The sequence below is a fragment of the Phasianus colchicus genome, chromosome 19 (assembly GCF_987193195.1).
Source record: "Phasianus colchicus chromosome 19, bPhaCol1.hap1.1, whole genome shotgun sequence".
NCBI lineage: Eukaryota > Metazoa > Chordata > Aves > Galliformes > Phasianidae > Phasianus > Phasianus colchicus.
In genome coordinates this window covers 7,638,482-7,665,187 of record NC_143454.1, presented here as the reverse complement: position 1 = coordinate 7,665,187, position 26,706 = coordinate 7,638,482, and the positions used below count along the sequence as shown (strand labels likewise).

The following is a 26,706-nucleotide window of genomic DNA, read 5'->3' as shown; positions in this document are numbered from 1 at the left end:
ACCACGCAGCCCGCACGGCTGTTTCTGAGCCGCGGGGGCCCCACCTGTTAGGCAGAGCCCTTTTAAGAGGCCGCGGCGCCGCTCGGGGAAAGCATCGATCGGTGCTATAAAGGTCCGAGCGGCGGTTGCGGTGACAGCGGGGGCGCGGCGGAGGTGGCTGCGGCAGCGCTGGGCGCCATGGACTTCAACGTGAAGAAGCTGGCGTCGGATGCGGGCGTTTTCTTCTCCCGCGCCATGCAGGTGGGGGGGGCGGGCTGGAGCGCGTCGCCGTGGCAACGGGGTATTTTGGGGGTTGGGAGCCCTGGGGGCGGGGCAGCCCCCGGCCCGGAGGGGAAGCACCGCGGGATGCCCCAGCCCCGGGCTGCCCCCCCCGCCGGCCTGCAGCCGTCTTCCCCATTCCTCCGTTCTGCCTCAGGGCACGGAGCATCGCGCACTGCACAGCCCAGGATCCGCACAGGGAGGCTATTTAAAACACAAGTTATGGGTTTAGGGCAGTTTTCTTGCTCTGTTTTAGTTTTTTTTTCCAGCTTTCTTGAAGGTAGAAAAGGGATTTGGGGCTGGCATCGAGGTTTGCATCTGCAGTGAGCAGGGCTGGGTAACGTGCAGCAGGAGCAGAGCTGAGCCCCGCTGCTGCCGTGTTCCTGGGCCGGGCGGGGAGGCCAGGCAGTGCTCCTTAAAGGGGCGATAGCAGCAGGGATGCTTCTGGCTGCAGCAGGGACTGGGGCAGGGGAAAGGAGTGAAAGCTGGTTGCGCCGTGGTTGTTATCCTTAAGCTGTTTTTACATCTTGTAGATAGCTGTTAACTGCACCTAGGGTAGGTGACCTGGCCCGCTGGGGTCTGTGCCTTTCTGCCAGGCAGGTGGTGGAAGCTGTGTTTCATGGTTGGCAATTCAGTCACCCAGGTTGCAGAAGCTGCCAGGACCCGACAGAACACAGAGCTGTTGGAGATGGGAAGGAGCTGCTGAGACCGAGCAGGCAGTGTCTCACTGGACTACAGTGGCATCAAAGCATCCTTTAGAAATACAGTACCAGGAGCCTGCCTGGATGCAGTGATGTCCCAAAACCACAGACTGAAGAAACTTGGCTACCAGTGAGGAATAAAGCGTGCAGCAGGTGGTGAGGGGTGGCTGCTGAGCCTGCCTGCTCCTCAGGCGTAACTGGGAAACTGCCCCTGGGTGGGCAGGAGAGGAGAGGGGCAAATCAGAGCTGGTTGGCATCCTGCCCGAGAGCTGAACTCCTGCTGGTGATTTTGGGACTGGGCTTTTGTTCTACCTGTGCTGTGGGGGTTGACAAACAAACAGAGCAGCGCTGTCTCGTTCCAAATGGCCTGTGCAATGGAATAATCCTGGCTCTTTTAGAAACTGGTCTCCTGTAAGCAGATACCATCTCCTGTAATCTTGCCAATGAGTCATATGTTATGAAAAAATAAATATTAACTACAGGTGCAAAATAAGGAGCAGATGGAAGGTTTAAAGATGCCGTTCTCATGCAAATGGCCTTGATAGCAGAAGAAAGGAAGAAATACTGTAAAGAAATCGCATGTTTAGAAGATGTATTGTAAGTCCCTGATAAGTGGTTTTTCAGCTTTAAGGCGTAGGAAGGAGACAGGCACAGGAGCAGTGTCTGCACACCGATTCTAGAGCAAGGAGGCGTTTATAAGTAGTGGCTTCTGCTTGCTACACCCACTCCACATCATCTTGTATATGAATATTAATATGAGTAGTTACAGTAGTAATTACTTGAAACAAAATGGTCACTGGTACTTGCAGGCAGGATGCATGTGTTTGTGTGAGCCAAGGAGGCTGGAAGGAATTGCCTCACTGAGATGGAGAACCAATTTCTGAGAAGTGGTTGCTGGGCTAAGCAGGTCCATTTGGGCTGTCCCCAAAGAGTCCCCATCCAGCATGGGTGAGCCCTGCTCTGTCACTACCAAGAGCCAGAAATAGCAGATACGGTCTGCTGTTGGCAGTGAAGATTGGGTTTGTAGCAGCCACTTCAGCACAGATGATCTTCTTTCCCCATGAATAAGACCTGGCTGGAATAAGCTCTGTTTTCTCTAGCTCTGGGGATGCTTTCTTCAGCTACAGGCGTTTAACAAAATGCTGCTTTACTGGAACTGCAGCAACTGGGAGATAAATGGACTGGCCATTATGTGCTGTGCCACTCAGACAGCATTAGCAATTGCTGTCTGGCTGAGGTGTCTGGCCAGCACATGACAGTTTACCTTGTACTGAAAAAAAGGGCTGTAGCACTGCTGAGTCCTCTGAAGTGAGGGGGGGAAAGGAGGCAGAACCAGAAAACCACCTCCAGAGTGATTCCCTGAGGCTTAGTCCAGCTGCAATCCCAGGTTTGAAACCTGCCAGATACAACCTGAGGTAGGTGCTGGCTGAAGGGCAGGAAGGATTTTTGGCCTAGGCTTAAGCTGGGTCGTGACAAAAGACCTCAGCAAACCACTGCCACCTTTACGTGGCTTTTCTTACCTCAGGCACCACGTAGCCAGTCTCCTTCCTGAGGGGAATCAGGGCACCTTGCTGGACTCCCCTCCCAGTACAACAGGAGCAGGGCAGACACAGCCATGGGGAAGGAGCTGTGCAGCATTTCTCCATAGCTGTGTATGCAATAATTATCTTAACAGGCTGTGTAATCCCCCACAAGGCAGTGTCCTGCAGGCTTTCTGGCATCTCTTATGCTCTCAGAAAATGCATCATAAAAGCAAAGCAGTTACAAGCTAAACTATAGGAAAAGGGTAGTTGTAAGCATCCCAAACCTCCCCTGAGAGTGGGAAATAAACTCCTAGGCTTGTACAACTGCATGGATTAAAGCTTTTCTAGGATTCAGAATCCCAGATGAGGATTTACTATACTGACATTTGTTTCTAGGGAGCATCCTCCAAGGGATGCAGATACATCCCTAACAGCTCTGGCACCTGCAGACAGGCTTCACACAAATCATTCTTACCTTCACTGAAGGAGAATAAAACTTTTTTTTTTTTTTTGGTCACTTGCATCTTCCAGTTATCAGTAAATGGGTTTGATCCCAAACCTCCTCAGAGAACGTTATGATAGCAGTTCTGGCCTCCCTGTAGGAGTTAGCATCAGTTCTTTGAAGGTGACACATTGGATGTCTCTGCTCCACACAGGCTGCAAGCCAGATTTTCTGAGGGATGTCTGGAAATAATTGTAGGTGTCTTCTATCAGTTCTGATGGAAAGTCAGTGGGTGCTGACTGAAGTTACCACTAGCAGCTATATCTTGACTTGCTCCATCTTAAACCTCCTGGAAAAAGGACTCTTCCATCTCCCTGAACTCTAGTGATAAAGTAGACTTTTCCCCTCCACTTTCTGACCTTAAAGGCAATAACACTTTGGCTACTGGACACCTTAAGAATCAAGAGTACAGGAGCTGACTTAAGGAGAGGGTTTTGAAGGCAAGAGGCACAAGACAGAGCATGTTTCCATTAGAAACATGTCAGTTAATACACAAGGGAAGGATTGCATCCTTTCCTCGCTGTTTTGCTCCTAAGTTAACAAAGCTGTCCTGTTAATGGCTTCCTTCTGTCCTCTAGCACAATTTGACTTGGCCCACAGCCTAGCTTTTCTGACTCCCAGTGACCAAACACTCCCAAGCAGTTGAGATCCAGATAACTTTTAGATGCTGATTAAGTGGCAAAGGCTTCTTTCCTAATGCAGCCCTGTACGGGATGGGAGGTAGGCTTATGGCAGAATCAGTCCAGCTATCTCTGATCACCAGAAGTGCAAATATTAATATACCCTGGGCGTAAAGAAGCTGTTAAGATGATTCAGAAAATCCAGTGGCCCAAATACACTGGCAGATGCAGCAAACAGTTCCTGGTTTAAGACTCCTGGCTGTGGTTCGATCCTTATGACCTAAGGTGGAATACACCCCATAATGATGTCTCATAAATAATGTTCAGCTGAAAAAGGTGGTGACCCTGCAAGTGGGACAAAGGCCTGAATTCTGCCACCAGATGCCCTGCAAGGGGGCTGCAGCCACCCTGACAGCTGCCAGCATATCAGGCTGGGCCTGCTGAAGGGGAGAGGTATGGGGAAATTGCACAAGCCTTGAAAACAGCAGGCAGTCAGGCTGCACTGTGTAAAACAGATGTGGCAGCAGTGGGGTTTATTCCCTTTTCCTTTAAGGAGAGGAAGGTGCTCATGCTTTCAGCAAAGAAAACAATGTATGTGCTATTTAAAAGCCTAACCTTGGTGGCTGTAAGTAGGTAGGCTGCAGGCACAGCTGTAGTGCAGGGGGACACATCCAGCTCAGCTCTGCTTGCTCACTCTCCTGAATTCCCAGCAGTGTCTTTAACTGCTCTCATAGGGAAAGAGCAGTTTTCCCCAAGCTGTGAATGCAGCTGCCCTAACTGGAGTCCAGCTCAGCTGTGCTGTCTGTAATCTTTGCCTGTTGCCCAAGTGTTGCTCTCCTGATCTGCCAGCTTGTGTGTGCACTTGGTCTCGGATAATGCAGCAGCATTCCTGCTGGCCAGCCATGCCTCCCAGAGGAAACCCAACCTTTGGCTGAATTATTGATGCCCTGGAATGCAGCATGACTCTCTTCTTCCTGGAGAGTGAGAGTGGCACTCAGCAAAAGGCTGCCCTGCATTATTAATCACTTCATCAGCTTCCCTGCACAAAAACAGAACTGGTGCTCAACTGGGTCAGCTGCAGGAATGTTTCTTTTACAGCAAAACCAGGAAGTCTCACGGCACCATTACCTGATCCCAGGATGAGGATCCTGGAGTTGGTTCAGGGCAGGGTTGTTTCTCCAGCCACCAGGTTCTAGAAAACAAGTGGGAATAGTTCTCTTTCAGCAGGACTGAGGAATTTATGGTTCTTTGCAGGCACTGCAATTGCACAAGCTTTGCACCAAGCCTTTAGGGCAGCTTTAGTACAACCAAATAAGGTTCCCATTTGTACCAGTCTGATGTATTTGGAGCTGGAAAAAAAACAACAGTGCTTCTGGTACAGGAGCAGCAAGATCCGAAATATTTTCAGTCTGCCTTTTCACAGTTAAGAGTTGTGACTGTATGGTGAGTCTGTCTGTTCCCCTGCATCTCACAGCCTCGCAGTGGAGTCTTATATCTGTCCAGTGGGAAGGAAAAATGCAATCAAATTTTTCTAAGCGTTATGAAAACAAATTCCTAGCAACAAAAATCCTTTGTGTGGAGAGAATATGGGGGAGTTTTACTTGGATCACTTGAGCAACCAGATTTCACAAACTGCTGTTTTTCTACCCTGCTTTTCCCTGGCAACACTGACTTAGGCAGCCAGGTAAGGCTATCAACAGCTGAGACCTGTTGCCACCTGAAAGCTCAGATCTCCACTTGCACCAGACACGAGAGAACCAGCTCATAGGATAAGGCAGTGTAACTTACCTCTAATCTCCTTTGCTGGCTGTTGCTTTCATCTGATCTTGCTGCAAGCTGCTGCTGAAAGAGGTGGTCCTGCTCTCCCCTGTACCCAGCTGTGAGTTCTCAGCTCCACCTGAAAAGTCATATTAGAGAAGTGAGCTGAATCAACAACTTTCTGCACAGTTCCAGTGTTGTCAGACTGTGCAGATAAGGAGACAAAAGTGTGCTGTGGGGGAGGAAAGAGGCACCTGCAGCAATCCACAGCAATGCTCTGAGGCTCTGCCCAAGTTTGAGCCTTGCAGTGTGGCCAACTTTGAGGTAGGGCTGAGGGAGGCACTAAGAGAATTAGGTTGGAAGTGGAGTAACAGCCTCACTGCATGTGAGCTGCAGCATCCCGTGCTCTTGCACCCACTTCATAACATTCATGCCCTGTTTTTCAAGCCAGAATCAAAGCCTGAATAAGACATTTTCTGGCCTGACCCTTCGGAGCTGCAGGCTGTGACTCAGATTCCTGCCCATCCTCCCCTTCTGGCATAGCCTAGGCTTGCAGTGACCATGATGTGTCCTCAACCCTTGTGCAAGACAAAGAGCTATAGTTTTTAATGTGAGATAAGAACAGAATGACTATGAATCCTGGCTGCTCTCTGGCCAAATGCTGTGATCCATACTTGCAGTGCACCAGGAGGAAGGGCAGGCTGCAGAAAACAGTGAAGTACAGTGATGCTTGGAGCTGCTGCTTGTGATTATAGCAAAACTCTCCAGGGCTGAACTGATTCAAGATCCTGGCTATAGCACCATGGAGGGCTTCACAGTGATCTGACTCTGCAGCAATGCTGTAAGAAGCAGGCTGAAATCAGCTGATGAGGAATCAGGGTTAGGCTTGACAGCTTCAGGGCAGATGCTGGTGCAGGATGTTTGAACTGCAGGAAGAAGAGCTGGGCTTGAAAGAGATGAGTTCTCAAAAAGCTGTCTGGGAAAGGGGGGCAAGGGAGACTGTTATGCTTGCATCAGAGAAACTTGGCTTGTTTAAGAAAGCTCTTAAACAGATGACTCCAGTATTGGTGCCAAATACCTGGGAAGTCCCAGTTTGCTGCATGGCAGTGACTCAGCCCTGCCTGGCAGAGTCTGAAAACAGCCCCGAGCTTCCAACAGCGACAGAGGAAAAGCTTCAGCTGCTCATGCATGTCTGATAGCCATGCGTGTCCCCCAGAGGCAATCACAGAAATTGAATACAAAGCAATACAAACACCCTCTCACCTTGAATCAGCTTTTAGCCGTGTCCAGCAATAGCCACAGGGCTATGGCAAGAATGAGCTGAAAATAAACACTGGTAACCAGAGGCTACTGGTGCTGAGAAAAAGACCATTAAAGCAATGCCTGGTCATGCCTGCATGAGTCTCCTCCATCCTCACCAGGCTGCAGGAGGGAATGAAGCCATCCTTGCAGTTCAGCATCCTTCACCACGGACATCTGACAAAAGTTTCCTGGCTCTAGCTTGAATCTTACCCAAACAGGTCACTGTGTAAACATACCTGCAGGACTTACCTATCTTGGACATCTAGCAATATTTGCACATGGCTGATTTCAGGGCTCCTAAGTGCTTGTTTGCTTGCCTCACGTGCTGGTCCTGGGCTTGCTCTGTCTGACCTTGTGCCCAACATTGTCCTGGATACGCATGCAGCTGGGGCTCTTGGGCAGCTCTTCCTCCAATGCTGTGGGAGCAGAGCTTGCCAGAAAGCCTTTCAGAAGGGACAGGGGACACCAGACCAAAACCCCATGAAGTAAGCTTGCTAGCCATCTAGAACTGAGCTGTGAGGCGTGGAAAGGAGGTGCAAGTGGCAATTAGACAGGAGTTGTACTTCACCTGAGAGTTTTGGCCAGGCTTTAATCCCTTGGCACCTGACTGTGCCAGGTGTTGCACAGTACCACGTCCTGATAACTGAACAGTGGTACCAGGAGCCAACAACAAGGGTTAAAAGGACAAGTGCAGCCTCAACAGGGTCCCAAGTAGCATGAGAGTCTATTAGTGGGATCTAGCAAGACTCTGGTTCCATCAAGAGCAGGAAATTGTGCTTAAAAATGAGAAATTAGACAGCTTCACTGGGACAAATGAAGGGATTGGGAAGAGAGGAAATAGGCTCTTCTCTCAGAAGTCTCCCAAGGAAGCAACAGGGGTGCCCAGGCCGTCTGACACTGTGCTTCCAGACTGACAAATCTTTTGTCAGGTGCCGCTGCCCAGTATGAAAACACAGAGCATTTGCACAGCCTGTTTTTCCCTGCTGCTAGTTTTATCCTTAGGGAATTGGGAGGAGAGCGAGAATCACTTGCCAGTAGGAATCTGAGTGCTGAGAAAAGTTGGACACCATTATATTTCTTAATACCCTGCATCAGAACCCACCCAGCCACCACATATCCTAGGGGAAGCATTGAACTATCACTTGCTGGAATCATTTCTATCTAAATCCTGAGTTTAAGTCTCCCTCAGCTCCAGAGGCTCCATCAGTAGCTCACTGCCTGCAAGGCAGGAGGTGAGCTGGGAGGTGAACTCAGTCTGATGGCTGAGTGGGCACACACGAGCCCTGTAGTGACACAGGCATTGTGTGTGTGCTTGTCCAACAAGATGGGAATGGGAATAGAGCCTGCCTTGTGAGATGGTAGTAGCATTTCTGATCCCATTGGGTTTGCAGAACTTAGAACTGCTTAGGAGGAGGTAAAGGGAAACAACACACTGCCTCATCTGGGGGGTGTATGTTGCTCTCCAGCATGAAGCTGGAGCCATGTGCACGTTTAAATAGATTTCTCACAAGTAGAATGTTATGTACCAGACTGTTTTCCTCTATAAAAGTTACTTATTCTTACACTGCTCAAACACGGGCTCTATTTTTAGCTCAATGTTTGTTCTACTCTTGGGTAAAAAAAATTGCTCTCTTCCCCTGAAAGATGCCTGGTAACAAAGAATGGTGCTTTGAAGGCTTCATAGCCTTCAGTGGCTCTTAACAGCTCTGTAGCATATCATAATTCTGCTTTAGTAGAAGTGACCTTCTAATGACTTCCTCTTTCCTGCAGTTTACAGAAGAAAAGTTGGGCCAGGCTGAGAAGACTGAATTAGATGCCCACTTTGAAAACCTTCTGGCTAGGGCAGACTCAACTAAGAACTGGACAGAGAAGATCTTACGCCAGACTGAAGTTCTGCTACAGCCAAACCCTAGTAAGTCCAGCTTCTAATGCTTGAAGGACAAACATCACTTGCACCTCAGGATTAGGACATGTCCTCTGGCAGAAAGCTCTGTTCCAATGGGTTTGTTGGAGCTAGAAGTGTGTCTTTGTGGAACCTGTCCTTCATTCCCTGTGTAGATAGAAGGTGGCTGGCTGCTGCCCTGCTCAGTCTGGCAGGGCTCCTGAGGACTGGGAGGTGGCTGGAAGGGTGGGAACACCTTCTCCCAGGTGTTTGCTGTCCAATGCACGATTGAGGACCGTGTGGGTTGGCAACCATGAATGACAATTCCAGGGGTCTCTCCATCTTCCATCCTGTAACCACTGGTGACTCATTGCAGGTGCCAGAGTAGAAGAATTCCTCTATGAGAAACTTGACCGGAAGGTTCCTTCCCGGGTCACCAATGGGGAGCTGCTGGCACAGTACATGACAGAGGCAGCTAATGACTTTGGGCCAGGGACACCTTATGGTAAGTCAGCCTGCCTAAGCCCTATAAATCCCTCACTTCCTTAAAGGGTAGCCCCACTGCTGTTCTGATTAAGACTTCCATAGCATGCCTCTTGAAGCAGGGTGGCCTGCTCCACCCATGGCATGCTGCCTATTGATTTATCAGCACTATTGCAAGAGGAGAGTCTGCTCTACTGGGGCAGCAAACAGCCCACCAGGAGGAGAAAAGCAGTCCTACTCTGCAGCAAAACATCCTCTGATGATGGGGAAGGGGGATGGGGTTCTCCCTATCCCTTCTGCAGTCCTCAAGCCTGACAGAGCTAGAGAGGAAACAAAGACATACTGATCTGTGGTAGCCAGTGGAACTAGTTGCAGGAGACAGAGGCTGTTTGACGCTGTTTCCATGACTTTCTAAATTAACCTGAACAAGGAGTTGCACTGAATGGCCTTAGCTTTCTCCAATCTGAGAATTTTTTCTTTGAGTGTGTCCCATGAGGGAGGGTGTGAATAAAATCCTTCTCCAGCAAGAGAACTGGATAAGATATTTGGGAAGGTCAGGGTTTGGCTACAAATATTAACAGGCCCCTTACTGATCATACAGCTCATCTTTCTGTTCCTAAATCACAACAGTTCCCCCTCTCTAGGGCTTCTTCAAGCAGCAGACCTGCACAGAAGCACAGCCTTAACTTCCAGTTGTCCTTGCTTTCTGCTATGAGCTTTGTTATGGCTCTCCAAATCAATAATTATTCAATAGCAAACCCTATTACAGGCAGAACAGCTGTAACTGCATCTATAGCCAGCACTGCCTCAACTGGATCCTAATCAACTCATTTTTTCTGCTCTGGTGCTTTTAGTTTGCTGCTCTGTTCCTGTGCGTCTGTTTATAAGACAAAGATTATACTGTCCAATCAGGTGTAGCAGAAAAAGAACATGAAGGGAATAAGTGCCTCAGCAGATAGATAAGATCAAAGCTGCATTTGGGAGAGGCTGAGAGGAGGTCAGAAGTTAAAGGCAGACTGAAGTTAAGACTAAAGCTGGTGTGGTTTGGGCACGGTCACCTTATCCAGGCATGGTACATTGTCCCTTCTGTTCCCCAGCACTGGAGCCTGGTCACAGTGGGTGAGCTGGCTTAGGCCAATGCAATGTTAATTGGTTTCTCCTGGAGTTGAAGGCTCCCATTGTTGCAGGGAAGACCTTGATAAAAGTTGGAGAGACTCAAAGGCGCTTAGGTGCTGCAGAACGGGACTTCATCCACTCTGCCTCCATCAACTTCCTGACACCACTGCGCAACTTCCTGGAAGGGGACTGGCGAACCATATCTGTAAGTATGGTAGTAGGGAAGGGGAAGCTCATCACCTGACCAGAGACAAGGAGGGCAGGGGAAGGGGGATGTAGTGCTGGAAAAATGCATTCTCCTTCCCTATGAGAAAGGAAGACCTTACATCTCTCTCCTTGGAGAACACAAGGAAGGAGGAATGCCCATCCTGGATCTCTTTAGGGCTCCCATTGCCACAAGGAAGGCTTGCTATTTGATCTGCATGAGGGAGGTGAGTCCTTTCTTGACCCCTGCAGCTTAGTGGGTACCACAAGCCCACAGGCTCCCCTCTCTCCAGAAAGTTAGCCTAACAGCATACCTAACAGGCAGGCACAAAACTCTTGCTATTAAGATGAACATAGCAACTGCTTGTTTCTCATAGACACTTTCTGCTAAGAAAATAGGCTCAATTACCAAATGATACATTGGTCCTTTTCATTCCCAGCAGCTCCTAATCAGCCTGCTCTTATCCCCTTTTCTGTCTCTTCCAGAAAGAGCGAAGGATCCTGCAGAACCGCCGCCTGGATCTGGATGCCTGCAAAGCAAGGTTGAAGAAAGCCAAAGCTGCAGAAGCAAAAGCAGCGGTAACTTTTTCCCTCATTCCCCCTGTCTTTCTGGCCACAAGGTTTGACCCACATGAGCAGCTCCACAAGCTCTCCGGACAGAAATCAGGCCCCCTTACTATGCCCTGGCTCTGGCAGGCATAGGTGGGAGGATTTCTCATCTGGTATGGAAGGGAATCATGAGCAGGCACAACGTGTCTGTTCCTCAGATATCCTTCCATGGGAAAGTTATTGAAAGAAATAGTTCTGAGCTGCCAGAGGCTGGAAACTCACACTTAAGCCATGCTCCTGTCTTCTGACTGACAATAGTTCCTGGCGGTTTAGGTTCCAGCTGGGTGACTTGTGTTAGTAACTAAAGGCCATATCTTCTGAGGACTTGCTAAAGCTCCCTGGGAACCTGAAAGCAAGCAAAGAGAGAGCTGAGCTGGAAGGTGTACAAGAGGAAAGCTTGCTGGGGCTCTGCAGGAGTTCCAGGATTTCAGCCTAGTTATGATTTGGTCAATTTGGTCTTTCCCAGGCAGAAGTGTTGAGGCAGCCTGTAAGGGGCAGCCAGGGTCAGACTGGCTAACAAGGCCTTTGCTTCAGCCTCTCTATTCTCATTGTTCGTGGTGCTGTCTGGTTACAGGCTGGTATTCCCCTCTGGCTTTGGAGAATTCATGGCTGGTAAACATGAAGCTCCCAGGACAGTGCAGAAGGGAACTGCTAAGCCAGTGTCCCACAGCCTGAAAAATGAAGATGTGAAAAATAAGGACTGCAAAGTTCTCTGAGGCTGAGACCTGTCAGCTCAGGGCTGTTCTCTGGGCAGAGACGAGGTAGCAGGAGGCAAAGAGAATGCAGCTGGACATAGATGGGTTCCCTGGAGGACCCTGTTGAGGCATATTGCCATCTTGTACTGCTCTGGCTGTTGATGTGAGGACTTGCTAGTGGGAGCAGTGACTATTGCATTATCTTAGGCTTAAGTCAGAACAGGAATTTAGAGAATTTATATGCTTCCTCCCTTTCTACTCTCTTCCTCTTTACCTTGCTTCCAATATGAAGTGATCCCAAGGCCTCTCAGCTGTAGAAAGACCCTTGGATGGAGATTTCCTGTAGCTAGAGAAATGTGGTCTCTCCCTGGAGCTGCAGTGCTGATGCTCTCCAGACAGGATGCAGAGCCACTCTAAGGCTCTCCAAGCCATGCTTGAATAGCTCTGCTTCTTTGAAACAGGTCACCACAACAGAAAAGCAACCTCAGCTGCTGTGGTGGGCACCCAGCTCTGACCCAGCTTAGCTTGAGGGTGAGGTCCCTGGCCTCATCCTCAAGGCCCCTTACTGACTACCAGGGGACAAGGCACAAGTGAAGGCATGGAAGGGTGAACTGCTGCCTCAGCATCAGGCAGGTTAACTCACGATTAGACCAGTGCTCCCTCTAATGTGCCTGGAATCCTGTGCCATACCTCTCCATCCAAGCTGGCCTTAAGTACTGCACCTTCCCCAGCTCATCTCTCTCTTGCTGCTGTTCTCCTTTGTAGTGCAAAACTTGTGTTCCCACAGCTTTTGTCTTGTGACTGACCCTCCAAGTATGCTGCTGCCCAGACCCTTAAGCTGCTGTATTGGTGTCTGGGCTTGTGCATTTCCCTCAGACTTTGTGCTTTGTCCTTCCTGTTGATGCTGTTTTGTTTACTAACCTTTTTGTTTTGTTTCTTTGTAATTTGCTCAGTGTGAGGGAGATGTGAGTATTGACTGTGCGAACAGTGCTGTGATTTTTCTTTAATACCTCTCATTGTCTCTTTCCCATTTTCAATGAAAATTCATAACTCCCTCCTCCCATCAGTAGTGGCCCTAGAGCATGTACTGGTCAGGGCTGTGGCTGCCAGGGAAAGCTGCCCAAAAAGATGGGAGCATTTGTCAGCTGCCTGTAGCTCCTCTAGAGCAGGCATTCAGAACACTGCTTGCAAGCAGTGCATGAAGGAGGCAGGGGCTCACCAGGATGCACTCAGGCTCCTCTGGCTCCAGGCAGGAGGAGGTCATCTGGATGGTGAGTCCCTCTCCTGGAAGGGAGGCAGTCCAGAGACAATGACAGGCAAGTTGATCTGGTTGTGGTGCTGTTCTGGCCTTCAGGCTCCAGGGCTCTGCCCATTTTCTCTACTGTAAGAGGGAAGAGGGGAGGGAGGTGTTTCTTTTCACCACTGCTTGCAAATACAACTTGCCCATGCACAGGAGTGCAAGAGTAGCTTGCCTCCTTCATCCCATGTGCTGTGACTAGTTTTGGGATTCAGTGAAGAAGCAGGAAAAGGGAGGAGAGATTTCTTAACTTGCTTTTGATTTTAAGAAAAAAAAAAAAAAAAAAAAAAAAAAGCTGTTCCTGGGGAACATCTCTTCTCCCCACAGAGAGGAGTCAAACTTTAGTTACAATGCTAGCCTCAGATTTCACTGGTGCATTTTTCCTCCTTATCCTCAAGTTTGGCTTAAAATAGGAATCACTCCTCCTGATTGCTTCCTCCTGCCATTCCCAAAACTCCTTGATGATTGAAAAATCTCTTCTTGCTGGGACTGCCTGAATGCTCTTCCATACACCAGTCACTCATCCCAGCAGGCTGCTCTGGGCTGCTGCAGCTCCCAGCTAATCGGGTCAGTCAGTATAAGTAGATCTGGGTGAGCCGCAAAGAGATTAACCTGGGAGAGGAAATGTGGGGCCTGAGAGGATTAGAAATGCAGCAGGGTTACAGCTCACATGCGTGTCCACCTTGCACTCCAACCCATGGCACAGGAAGAGCTGACCAGGGCTGGGCCTTATCCATCACACTGCTGTGATGGCCCCAAGGTAGGCTAAGCAGATTGGCTCATCTCTGGGTGACATTACAGCCAGAGGCCATTCTAGGAGGAGGCCTAATCTTTTCTTAACTGAAAAGATGATTGTTCCATGATGGCTAATGAGCCCTCACTGCGTGTGAAGATGGACTGGATCCCCTGCATTCCCAACAAGGAAAGCTTCTGGAGTGCTAAGTCTTCTCAGGGTAAGGGCTTGGCTGTTGAAAAGGTGACTTGGGGAATTTCTGACTTCTAGGCTGAAAACGTACACGCTGTCTTTGATGGCAGCAAAGCATTGGGCTAGATCTTGTTTGGTCGTGCCATGCACCTCATAGAAAATAGATCTGAGCCTGTTAGGTGGAAATATGCTGAGAGGCTTGGTGAAAGTAAGAACAAATAGATGTCTCTCCTTAAAAGGCACTGGAAAGTATGCTGTGATGCTAGTAATCGTATCCTCTGCAAGGACAAGGCCCTCATGTTTCTAGGACTATAGATGGGAAGCAAGGGAAAAGAAAGTCCTGTCCACTGGACTGAGCCAACCTGAGATGAGCAACGTCAGGGCTGTAAGGCAATGGGGATCACATTCAGGATCGTGCTGTCTCATCTGTGCTCCAGCTAGCTGCTATATGAGCTAAGTTCAGGGAGTTTATAAGAGCAGAAATAACTACTGTCAAGTACCAGATGTGACTGCATGAGCCTGTCCTCTTCCTCTTGCACAAACCCCACTTCCACCTGGGGACAATTTCCAAGCATCACTGCCCGAACTGCTGGGAGACTTCCCTTCTGCAATTGTGGGAATTTGAACTAAGCTCCCAGCACAGAGGGGAAACAACAGCAGCCCCTTATTCTGACTGACTCCTGTCAACTCTTCTACGTGACTTGTACATGAAACTCTATTCCCCCTATTAGGCTGTGCCTGACTTTCAGGAGACTAGACCTCGTAATTACGTTCTCTCCGCCAGCGCATCAGCGGTAAGATTGCTTCCTCATAGATGTTGCCCCTCCAACCTCTTCCTGCCCCTCTCTCCACCTGACTAAATCTCAGACCTAGTGCTGTGCTGTTTTCAACATTTTAATGTGACATGGGATACCTGGAGTTCCTCTGACTCAGTTGTAAGGATGCAGATCATCCTTTCTGGGAGTGCGTTATCAGGATCTGAGACTTTTGCTGCTTGGTTTGCTTTCTGGTTTCTCTCCCTGTCTGTTTCCACATTTGCAATGGGAATCTTCTGACAGTGTTTTTATTGCTAGTAGAGCAACTGAAAGGAAAAAAACCCTCAAAGGTTAGCCTTTCTGTATGGTCCCAACCTTATAAAGACAACATTGCATGATTGATAGCTGACCAGTCATTTTGGTGCTTGGAGGCTTTCTGGCCCATCAAGAAAAGCAAAGGTGAAAGAGTCTGCCACCCATGGTACCAGTAATCTAGAAGGCTGACAGTACAGGCTTGTCTATTATACAGGTCAATTCTTTTTACCTTCAACTTATTACCTACCCTACTGGTATCTGCTGCTGGTGACTATTAAGCAGGCACATGCTGGGGTGGATTTATAGCCTGATGCATCTCTACTGTATTGCACTGAGTGGTTGTGGTCAAGCAATTGACTTTCTGTGCTGTGTTTATGGCTCCCCATTGCACAATGTCACATTTCTCGTTAAAATGTTGAAAACTGTTCATCTTGCTTCCTAAGTAGTGTTCAGAACAACACTGATGCCTGTTAATAGAACAACTTGGGACTGAAAGGGCTGGGGAGGGTGATCTACAAAAATGTAGTAGGCCCAGCATACTAGCAAACCAAAACCCTCATGGTAGCAAGCCTGATTTGGTTAATGGGGAACCCATCCCATTTGGAGAAACAGGTATGTCTGGACTGATAGCATCAGTGTTAGTTCCCAGGGGGATGTCCTGACCTTCTTGGAGAGTGATGCTGGGATCAGAAACAGCTTTGCACAAAACTGGAACACTCTTTCAACAGGCTGGGTGATGAGGCTTCCTGGGAAGAAGCTGATACTGGTGATGTTGCAGCAATTACTCAGTTTCTGTCTCTCCTATCATGCAACTAGCATCAGCCTGTGGCTTCTCTGCTGGAAAGGTCTGTTTGAGGACAGTGCAGATACTGCAGTAATGGACTAAAACTGAACTCCAGGAGAATCAGAAGAGAAACTGGGCTTTCCTTGCCTCTGAATAGCTCTGACTAGATCAGCATATCCTGATCATCCTTTGAAGTTTTCTAAAGCAGACCTGAAGAAAAGCATTTGCAAAACATGCATTACCATCTTGCAGAGTGCCCAGATGCTCAGTCAGATGTGTCTAGCTGATCTGCTTGCTATACTGCAAAGCTGCTACAGGATCAGATGCCAAGTAAGGTAACACAACAGGGGAAATGAATTTGGGTTTTTGCTAACCTATGGGTGTCCACCCTGTCACATCTCTGCCTAGGTCAGTGATCCCTGTTCAGAGCTCTGCTAAGGAGGCTCTGACAGCAGAAATAACAAGGGGCAGTTAGCTCAGAGCAGGGCTCTAGCTCATACTTGCTCTAGATAAGCAGTTGGCACTGACTTTGATCATATTTGATGGTTGCACAAGTGGAAAATACCCCAGCCTAGCCAACAGTGGTCCTTGTGGCTTCCAAAATACCTCTTTCAGAGTCTGCAACTGGTGGCTGAGTGCCATCTTGCATCCAGCCTGCACGACCAGGGTGACTTTAAACAGCAATTGGATCTCTAACCAGTAAAACACAGACTAAGCCTCGACTGCTCCCCAGCTCAGTGCAGGCAGGACTGCTCTGCAACACACACTCTAATCCCAGCATTCATTCCAAGGAGTCAGACATTGCAGTGGTGTAGGAGCATTTCATACTCTTGCTTGCTTTTTCCCAGGCCAAAGTCCTTTGTACCACTTCTCTGTCAGTACACACACGTTGTAGAGCAGTCGTTGCTGTTAACCTTACTTTTAACCTGTTGTCTTCTGGAGGGAGGGATTGCTTATGCCCAGTTAACAGTTTCATCTTGCAGGTGAGTAAACAGGTCAGCTCTTCCCAGGTCCAGGTGACCTCAGCAGGGGCAGCTGAACTCTAATTTGGATTCTAAACTCACATTGTTGCTGGGGAGAGGTTGATAACCTGGTGCTTTTATTTTTCCCTTCTGCAACAGGAGGGCTTAGCTGGAAATACATACAGCTGGATACAAGTCCCTTATCTCAGCCCAGTTTTATTTAAGTTGGAAGCTGAGGAACAATTTCTCCTCTCTCCCACACTGACCTTTTGTTTGTGTGTAAGAAGGTACATCCCTTTCCCTCAGACGCTGCCATTTGCCATGCTGTGTATTGCTAGGAATGATTCCAAGAAAAACATATTGAGTACCTTAAGAGGGTCCCACTGGCTTGAACCGGGGTGGGGAAAGACAGGCACAGATTATGGCCATCTCTTCTGCCCTCTGAGCAGGCTGAAGTGTTTCTGACTAAAACTGCACGATGCATGGTAGATCTGGGCAGAGCCAGACTGCCCCAAAGCACCTTCTGAGCTGGAGAGCATGCCAGCAAGCCTGACAAAAAAGAAATGAAACTGGCTGAAGGTTCAGTGGGTATTACAAGGATCAATTGGGTCTGAAATGTCTTTAGTACTGCCCATGCTACCTAAGTCAAAAGACCTGTGACCAAAAGCTTCCCCTGCAGCCCTCCAGTAAGTTTTGCTCTGGAGGTCTCATGCCAGAGCAGCACTTCAGGCCAGGACTCAGCTGCCTGCAAAGACATTCCCTCCATCACTGTTCTGGAGTGGGAGCTCTTAGACCAAGGAAGGGCAGGGGCTTGTGTCCCTGTGCATGGCTGGAAGCACCCAGCCCTCGTCTGAGTCAGAGTGTGACTCAGAGTAATAAAACATCCATCTGAAGGACAGAGAAAGCACCTGGCCTGGCTGCACTGAGTGCTGCACCAGGGACAGCCTGCAGTAAGAGGACTGGCCATAATTACTGCCCAAACAAAGAAGAGATGCCAACCAGGCTACTCACCATGAAACAGGAGCAGAAGCAGCAGAAACCAAAACAGGATCAAGAGCTTCCTGCTCCAGCCATTCCCCCACAGTGGGGGCACTGCTGTTCCTCCCTTTGCTGGTGGGGTTGTCTGTGCACCTGGGTTGCCACAGCCCACCTGAGGGCAGTTCTTGATGAACAAACTGCAACAAAGCTCAGCTGGACCTAAAGAGAAGGGGTTCTCCTCACAGCCCAGCATCCCACCTGTGCTCAAGCAGTGCTGTGCTGAACTTACCTGGTCTGCAAAGGCAGCAGGAGTGAGGCCATCTCTCCCCAGCCCCATGGATGGGGGGTGTTGCTGGCAGGCTGGTGTGCTGTTAACCTTACTTTTAACCTGTTGCCTTAATGGCATCTCTTTATGCTCAGGAGCAGTTGTCTGCTGAGGAAAGGCCAGGCCAAGGACCTCTGGGAAAGATCAATGTGTTTTTCTACCTCATTTCTCCCTTGCCCATCGCTATGCATGACTTTTGTCAATTGTTTCTTGTCCTGGAGCCAGATCCCAGCAAGCAGCTGTCAGCGTTGTGCTGCCCCAAACGTGCCCCTGTGGGAGACACTTGAAAGGAGGTGGGAGAATTCTGGGGGAGTCTGAGGAGCTGCCTGCTCTCACCTGCAGGGCTAGAGGAAAGCACCCAGGGAGGAGAGTGGGAAGGAGCAGCTTGATGTTTTGCCTGGCTTGAAGGCAGCATCCAGCCATTGCTCCCTTCTTCCTGTAGCTGAACGTGACCCCTGGTAGCTGCAGGCTGCCTGTTCTGAACCCGTTAACCTGAGCTCTCTAGACCAGTGGTTGAGGATTGCTGGCCTTTGGCTTGAGCTCACAGAATTCCCAGGCCCTATCTGTGGGCTGGAGCAGCTCACCACTCTCACAGCACTCCTAAAACAAGGGCTGTCCTTCAACACCATGTTCTGCAGGCTTTGGTAAAGTAACCCGTGCTCTCCAGAGGACTCTGCTGCTTAATCTTGTTCTCCTGGAGCTCATTAGATGCAGTTTTCTTAGAAACGCTGGCAGGGAACAAAGCTGGAGTGCTGGCTGTGGTGGCACAGACTTGCTCTCCCATTGTAAAACTGAGCTCAGGAATGCAGGAGGGGAAGGGGCACGAGCCTGGCAGCTGCTGCTGGGTGAAGGGCTGGCTTGTCCCTGGAGCTGGCCTGCTGCGTCCACGGAGCGTCCCTGCCCGTTGGTGTTAATGCTGAGTGCCTCTCGACGTCTCCAACACTGATCTCCTTTCCTGTTGCTCTGTGGTCCCCACAGCTTTGGAGCGACGAGGTGGAAAAAGTAAGTACCCAGCTGAAATGGTGCTCAAACCTTTTCGGGCGTGCTGGCGGCGTTCAGTGGGGTGCTGCAGGCTTCTCCCCACTCGTGTGCATACGGGAAAATCAGTGCCAGAGCTGTCAGCCCCGATGCCGTGGCTGTGCTGCTCAGCGCAGTTCTGACAGCAGCCTAGGAGGAAGCTGCCCCTGAGCCAGCTGGCTGTGCTTAATGTGAAGGACTTCCCAGGCAAACCTGGCCTGCTTGTGATTATGAGCAGCTGGGAGAGCCCTGCATGGGTGTCACAGGAGCAGAGTTGATGTGCTGTGATGCAGTTCAGCTCTGCTCCTGTGGGAAGGGCCCTGCTGCCCCCGTTCTGCACGTGCCTTGTGTTAGGCAGCCAGTAGTCCTTTGCCTGCTTGTTCTGGGAAGCAAGCAGGAGCTCTGAGCAGAGCTGGAGCGAGGACAGAAGGGTTTCCTTGTGAACAGCTGCTGCTGATGGAAGGAGCGGCTCTGTCAGGAGGGCAGGGTGGGAGGATTGGAGCCTGTTGTGGAGTTCAGTCTGGTGAGCTGCACTTTCCCTGCTGAGGGGATCCAGGGGGCCAAGTCTTGTTTATATTTTGGGGTAACTTGTCTGTGAAGATGGATGGGTTGCTGGTGGACCAAAGACCAGGGTGAACTCTGTGTGGAGCTCCAGCATGGCATGGGGCTTCCAGAGGCACCTTCCCATTGCCTTTCACATGTCAGATACCCCCAGTCAGATGGTAGCCCGAACTGCAAGGGATAGAATGGCACATTCCTGCATGCTGTGCATGATAGCATCCCGTTGCTGCCTTACTCTAAATGCACTGTGAGAGCAGACCAGCTGTTTTTACTTTAAATTCTTCTTCCGTCCCTCAAACAAATGAGCTGACTGCATTCAGTTACAGGCATGCAGGGCTCTGGTCCTGTAGTCCTGGTTGGATGGGCTGAAGTGTTGCTGTTGTTGGTCACAAGTTTCAGGTAGCTCTACCACTACTGAAGTCTCTGCTCAGCAAACTGAAGCAAAAATCTTGGTGCTTAATAAGGCTTTGTACTGAGATTTTCCTAGTATAGTCCTCTCTTCTCCTTTAAATAATCCCTTTTATACAGAGATGCAAGAAAATAGATCATTTGTAGCTTAAAATAGGCAAATCTGATTAAAAGACAGTCAAAGCATTTATTCCTTCCAGCCTATTCATACAGCAGTACAACCAGCACGTCCTCCTTGGTGCTAAGGAACGATGCATGGAGGACAAATAAGCCTGATTGTCTCCCTGTGACCTGTGGTGCTGGGGGGGAGAGCAGGCAGCAGAGCCTCAGACAGCTCTGCCACTTCTGGAGCTCTTCTCATGCAAGAAATCATCTGGGTGTTCTGGTACTGCAACGCTGCCTTAATTGAAATAAGCTGTTTGCTGCTGGGGGAAGAGATACTCTTTATTAAGCAGAGTCTCAGGTGTCAGTTTGCCTTTGAATTCCCAATGTCTACTGCATAGCTGCCTTCTGATAAGCGTGGTTGAATTCTTCCTGCTCAAATTAAGTAACTAGCCGTAAAGGAGAGCCTTTGGTAGAAGCTGGATTGTCGTCTCAGTTGCAGTGTAGGTATTAATTTGGTAAATGTTCCGTGGCCTCAGCCTTTGTCCTACAGTGATAAAAAAAAAAAACTGGCAAAAGTGGCTCTTCTGGAAAGACTTGAGGCATAGGAGAGAGTGTCAGCAGAGCTCCACAACTGCATTTTGGAGCAGACAACAGGAACTGTCCTGTTTCCAATGACACTTTGCTTGGGATGGATACTGATGTGCAGCGCTGGCTGTGTGGTTCTTGGAGCTACAACAGGCTGGGTGGTAGCACAGGACTGGCTTTCCATTTATCTCAGGATTAACAAAACCTCTCCAACCTCGTGTTCTAATTTAGGAGCATCCTGGCTCGATGTATCAGTTTTGAGCTGTCATGCCATGAGCTGCAGTGATTCAGTGTATGACTGAGCAGGAATCAAGTTGAAATACAGCCAGAGATGGCTGGGATTCCAACCCAGGTGTCCTGTGCCTGCCATTCAGTGCCACGGGTGCACATGGATCCTACTGAGCCATCACTGCACCCGTCTCAGTGCCAAAAGGGGAGGAGGGGTTAGAGGAGGAGGTGGGTATTGGCTTCCCCTGGAAAAAGCAGGACAGGGACCCTTGCCTTTGCTGTGTTGAACACCCCGTCCTGTTTTGCAGGCAGAGCACGAGCTGCGGCTCACTCAGACCGAATTTGATCGACAGGCAGAGGTGACACGTCTGCTGCTGGAGGGGATCAGCAGCACACATGTGAGTCCTCCTAGGAAGCTGGGGTGGGGACTGAGAGGCTCTTGGCTCCTTTGTAGAAGGCTGCCAAGGGGATGATGAGCCCTTCATCGGGAGCAGACATGGAAGAGCTCATAAATGTAGATGTTACAGCAACGTCCTCCAAAGGCTTGGAGTGCTCACACTAAAAACATAATGAAGCACACACAGGCAGTGCCACTGGGATGCCCAGCCCTCAAGGTGTTTCTGAGGCACAAAGGCCTTGTTCTTCTCTTGTGCACTAGCCACGTGCACACTGCTGGAGTGCCAGGAACAGCCTCGTCTCTCTTATCACAATTGGCCTTCTGCAGATTTCCCAACTTGACAATAAAAATATTCAAGTCAACCATGTAACTCCTGTAAATACCGGCCTACACACATCTGCTGCCCTTAGGGTTAGGTGGTAGCAGCACAAAGTGTCCTGGCACCAAACTCAGCCCGGCTTCTGGTCCTTCTCCATCCAGGTGAATCATCTTCGCTGTCTCCATGAGTTTGTGGAGTCTCAGACCAACTACTATGCTCAGTGTTATCAGTACATGCTGGACCTGCAGAAGCAGCTGGGCAGGTGAGACAAGAAATGGCTTTTGCTTCCCCAAGGGTTACTCCCTCATCTGGTCATCTCCAGTTCAGGCCTCCCTCCTCTTTGACGGAAGCTTAAGAGCCCCCTCCAAGCTCTGACATAGCTTCTGAGCTTACAGAATGGCGATGAATGCTAACACATCTAGAGCAGGCTTTACCATTAGATTCATCTGAGATTTATACGTTCATCTCAAAACACGATGGCCAAGAGTCTGAATGTTCTTCTAAATTAGTTAAAAGACACATGAGACAAATTCCTGTTGCCAAGCAACAAGCCTAAGCGTGCTCAGCTGCAGCAGTAACCAGTTCCACGCTGCTGTCAGCACGTCCCCATGCTGCTGGCAGGCCTCTTCTGTCTGTTACCTGTTATGCTGGTGGTCTGACCCAGGAGGGACCTGTCTGATCACTCACCATTCCTGTTTCATTCTTTTCCATGCTTGCAGCTCCAAAGGAGAAATGTAAGTAAAACGTTACACAGGACCGGTTCTAAGAGCTCTGCTCTGCACCTCAGCCAAACCATGGAGTCTTTGCAGGCTCACTGCCAAGGCCAGCAAGGACCAGAGCTGCACTCCCCTCATGCAGAAGGAGAAATCTATAGATAAACAAGACCTGGCTTCATTGCCATCTGTGTAAAGAGCCCCCAAAGCCTCCAGTTGCAATATCTCTGGTGCTACACTCATACTCAGCAAGTTTGCTGACAGTCCTTTAGCAGGACGCTGGAAGAAAAGTAAGCAGACAAGCATTACTTGTTACATAGCCTCAGCACCTGAGCACTGAGTGCACTTCCCTACTTTAAGGGCATCATAGGGACGTTCCAGCTGTTAGTGGAGCTCTGCAGCATCACCTCTGCACTCTGGCTACTGAAAGGAAGAAGTGTTTCTTGGTTCCTCCCACGAGAGCCTTACTTAACTCTGCTCTTCTCTCCCGTGTAAGATTTTCAGGCACGTTTGTAGGGAATGCAGAATCCACATCTCCACCCCCAGCTGCTGCCTCTCCTCCAGCTGTCGCTGCCGCCACTCTCCCCGCTGTGCCTACTATCCCAGTTGTCCCCACGATTGTTGGGGTGCCCAATACTGTGGCAGAGAGCGTCCTGAACCCAAATGAAGTCAAGCCTCCTGCCAGCGGGACGCGGAAGGCCAGGGTCCTGTATGACTATGAAGCAGCTGACAGCACCGAGCTGGCACTCCTCGCAGATGAGGTGAGTACCTTCCCTTCACACTGAACGTTGCTCTGATTGCCTACCATTCTGTTGCATGCTCTGTTGGTTTTTTCTGCCCCTAAACCCTCTCTGTATGGAACTATTAATAGAATCTTTTCCTTGACATCCACTGAATTGCAGTGAGTTTGCACTCGTGGCCATGTTCACACCAGAAAGGCCTTGTCTTCCTACTGGAATATCCTGTTGTACCCAGCTAACAAAACACCCCAACCTTTACAGTGTTCACTGAGACCCTCAAACCCAGCTAGCATTTGAGAGCAGTGGGACAAGCTGCTGGCTGGAGGCCTGGTTTAATCATGCTGAGAACAAAGGAAATTCAGCAAGCTGTAAACTGTTTTGGTGACTGTAGACTTTTGTCTTCAGAAAGGATGACATGGCACTATCAAGACATCCAGGAGGCAAAAATGCCTTTTCATTCTCCAAATTGACTTAATGTAACAGGACTTCAGTGGGCAGCACATCTTCTGTTAAAGCTGCAAATAGTTCCAGGAAGGCTCCAGGGGAAAAAAGCGCAGATGCCTGCTAAATGAACTTCATGAATTAACTTGCTGTTCTTTAAGTACACATCTGACTGAACTTTTGGCTCTGTCTGCAGAAGATCCTGTCTAATGCTGTCTTCTCTCCACAGATGATCACTGTGTACAGCCTGCCAGGCATGGATCCAGACTGGCTCATAGGGGAAAGAGGGAACCAGAAAGGGAAAGTTCCTGTCACTTACTTGGAACTGTTAAGTTAAACGTCCCCCAGGAAGAAGAATGTACAAACAGAATGCACCCCTCATCTCCTGGCACTTCTAACGTGGATTTCTTCATCAGAGACCATTGCTCTCTTCAGGGTTGGCACTCCATTGCTAATATGGGAATTGTGGGGAAGAAGTGGTAAAACTGTTACAGAAAGGTTGTGGGAAAAGGCCAGTGGCACCTGAGAATTCATAAATACCAGTGCAGCCTGCTTTGAGGTTAGTCTTGATGGTGCAAGATTCCCTGATTACTTTTTCTACCCTGATCTAGTCTTGTTTATCACTATGACTTTCCCAGGGCCAGCAATCTGTCTCCCTCAGCTGCTGCTCATGGAGTTTAAGTTACGCTTCCCTTGTGTTTGGTGTCAGCTAGTGCCTGTCTGCCCCTCCTCTCCTCTGTTCTTCAGCAGTAGAAAAGCCTGAGTCAAACCACTGAGCATTCCAGCGGGAAAGTGACCCACACAAACCCTCTCATATAAGCTAGCTCTTAAGGAAGCTACATTTAAGAATTAAGAGCCAGTTAAATCCAACAGGGAGAGCAGTAACACAAGGCTTTCTAAGAGCTGTGCTGCTCCAGTGGTGCCTGATGGCTTTCATTTGTACTGTCCTCTGAAGCTGGAATGAAATGTCTTCGAAGACCAACCTAGTAACATAGGGCCTGTATGTCAGAAATCAAACCTCAGTGCAAGGGACCATGCATCTTGCTTGCATTTCCTCTGAAAAACTACTCGGACTGCAAAGAGTTTACAAGCCTTCTTACAAGCTTTGCTCCCTGTGTTAATTGTCCTGGCTTTTCTTTCAGTGTCTGTTCCAGGCATGTTTTAGCCTGACTTTACTTTCACCCTAGATGATTGATGTAACCAACACCTTCCCTCCCATCTCAGCAGTGAGCAGACTTGGTGCATCCCAGTACAGTAAAGAGCAGTCCCACTTGCTGTTATCTCCAAAGAGCCATTCCTGGCTGTACACACATCCAGCAGCTCAGGCTGCCCTCGTGCATGTGCTGGGTTAGCTCAAAGGGAGTGCTAAGGTGTGTATGCATTTTAATCCTATAATGCTCTTTTTAGCTAGAGCTCAACTGAAGGACTGCTGTTGCTGTGTAACTAGTTTTCCACTTAAGCTGGATTGAAGAAAAGTTCACCTGCACCAGGCTTTCTGTTCACTGCCTTCCCCTCGGTATGTCAGAACTAACTTTGCTTGTTTATTATCTTTTGCACTTTCCCCAATGGTATTGTGACCACTCTAATGTAACAGGGCACTGAGCACCTGTGTATGTAGGGCTCATGGTTTTCAGCACTTATTTGCCAATAAATGAACTGCCTGACCTCCTGCCTCAGTGTCTGCCGTGCGCTCAGGGCTGCTCCAGTGTGACTGCAGCTCGCAGGGAGAGGAGGGATGCAGGTCAGGCAGGAGCTGTGCCATCCTGGTCTTGGAAGCTGGGTGTAAAAGCAAAACAAAGCTCCAAATCCTCCCTGAAACTCTCAATGTGCCTTAAGCTTATTAATGTCTTTCAGTTCCTTTCCAGATGACACATCTCAGTTGTACTACAGATTCATGAATTCTGAGAAATAGCTCCTCCTTAACCTAAAGTAAAAATAGGGCAGCAGAATGACTTTAGCTGCTGAGAGACTGGGAATGTTATCCAACATCTAACAACCCTTTTTGTTGTTATGGAAACTACCTCTGCTGCTAATCTAAAACCTTAAAGCCTCGTCCCTAGCCCCCAGTTGGAAAGGAGGGATAGAAGGAACTCCTGGGAGATGAAGCCATTACAATGCTCTGTAATGTAGCAATAACTCTGCTTTTCTACAGTTTAACAAAGCTAACGGGTAATCAACTTTCACTGTTTTCGTTTTACAATTGCAGTGATACAGCTTCACTGTAGATACCTATTCCCAAGTCCAGTTACAACCCTGTTATTCCTCTCTGTGGTGTATTACAGAAAGAACAGCATCAACACCTAATGATGCAGAAAATGCACCTCAGGCAGAAGGAAGTCTACCAAGTCTACCTAGCACCAGCACTCCTTTCCTTTGTCATTAGGAAAGGCACAGGAAAAGTCTGGTGGTGTTTCAGGTTTGGAACTAACAGGCTGTCTCTAAAAAGACTGCACTCCTGTCTGCTTATTTGCAAGTGTTATGGTGAGCCACCCATAACTCCTACAGGAGATTGCAGCCCCCTGACCCAAAGGGTTCCCCTCCAGCTTAATACTGCTCCAAGCCCTTCTGTGGCTGAGAGGCAGGTAAAGGTCAGTTCAGAGATGCAATGCTTCTATCTAAAGAAACAGTACAGCTCTAAATACAACCAATTGCATCTGCCACTGTTTGCAGTGTGGCACCAAGGACTTCTGCCTAGCCCCCTAAGTTCTCACTCTAATGAGAGTTTCTGGAAGCGCCTCTCCTTCCACATGGAGACTTGGAGCTAGCTGGCTGGAGTCAAGGGCAAGTAAAACTACATCAGATGCGTGCTAGAATATCACCATCCCTTCAGCTTACCAGGAAAATAACCCTTAAAGCAACACCATCCAGTACTATCACTGGTCTCTCTTAAAAACGTAAAAATTAAAAAGGTTCTGACTGGTAAAGCAACCAAGGATTTCTTTAGGATAGAGCTTTAGGTGGGTGGTTCACAAATTACATTTCCATTTGATTTCTTGCCTTAAAGAAGTCTAAGTTTCAGAGATTATTTTATGCAATAAGCACTCACCTTCTCTTCCTGTCTCCATCAAATGTTGAGCTTCGGAACCTGAAAGAGTTTGTTGATCAGCTTGAGAGAGACAACAGTGTGATAGAATGTCACTGCAACCAACTCCAAGTCCTAGCTGGAACTCCTGCTCCAGCAGCAGTGTGGACCTGTGC

General features: G+C 49.0%; 1 protein-coding gene and 2 long non-coding RNA genes across 10 annotated transcripts; 1 reads left to right on the top strand and 2 right to left on the bottom strand.

Moving 5' to 3' along the window:
- SH3GLB2 (SH3 domain containing GRB2 like, endophilin B2) lies at positions 1-25,186 on the top strand. Of its 6 annotated transcripts, XM_090121397.1 has the most exons (12): positions 1-240; positions 8,435-8,576; positions 8,923-9,051; positions 10,217-10,350; positions 10,836-10,928; positions 14,607-14,669; positions 18,973-18,996; positions 21,207-21,296; positions 21,776-21,876; positions 22,334-22,348; positions 22,824-23,088; positions 23,738-25,186. In XM_090121397.1, exons 1-12 carry the CDS (start codon positions 178-180, stop codon positions 23,843-23,845), a joined length of 1,227 nt encoding a protein of 408 aa, XP_089977523.1. In that variant the 5' UTR covers positions 1-177; the 3' UTR covers positions 23,846-25,186. The 6 variants fall into 6 exon arrangements, with proteins under 6 accessions (XP_089977523.1, XP_089977524.1, XP_031457545.1 ...); XM_090121398.1 differs by lacking the exon at positions 14,607-14,669; XM_031601685.2 differs by lacking the exon at positions 22,334-22,348.
- On the bottom strand, positions 2,190-10,840 carry LOC149915459 (uncharacterized). Its single transcript, XR_016458894.1, has 3 exons — positions 10,759-10,840; positions 5,393-5,501; positions 2,190-5,099 (listed from the first exon to the last, which is right to left on the bottom strand). It is a non-coding gene; the product is annotated as an uncharacterized LOC149915459 (long non-coding RNA).
- On the bottom strand, positions 11,222-19,913 carry LOC149915458 (uncharacterized). 3 transcript variants are annotated; one of them, XR_016458891.1, is made up of 4 exons: positions 17,060-19,913; positions 14,789-14,956; positions 12,873-13,034; positions 11,222-11,304 (listed from the first exon to the last, which is right to left on the bottom strand). It is a non-coding gene; the product is annotated as an uncharacterized LOC149915458 (long non-coding RNA). The 3 variants fall into 3 exon arrangements; XR_016458892.1 differs by lacking the exon at positions 14,789-14,956; XR_016458893.1 differs by lacking the exon at positions 12,873-13,034 and having other exon boundaries at positions 11,226-11,304.
- Positions 25,187-26,706: the final 1,520 nt, after the last annotated feature.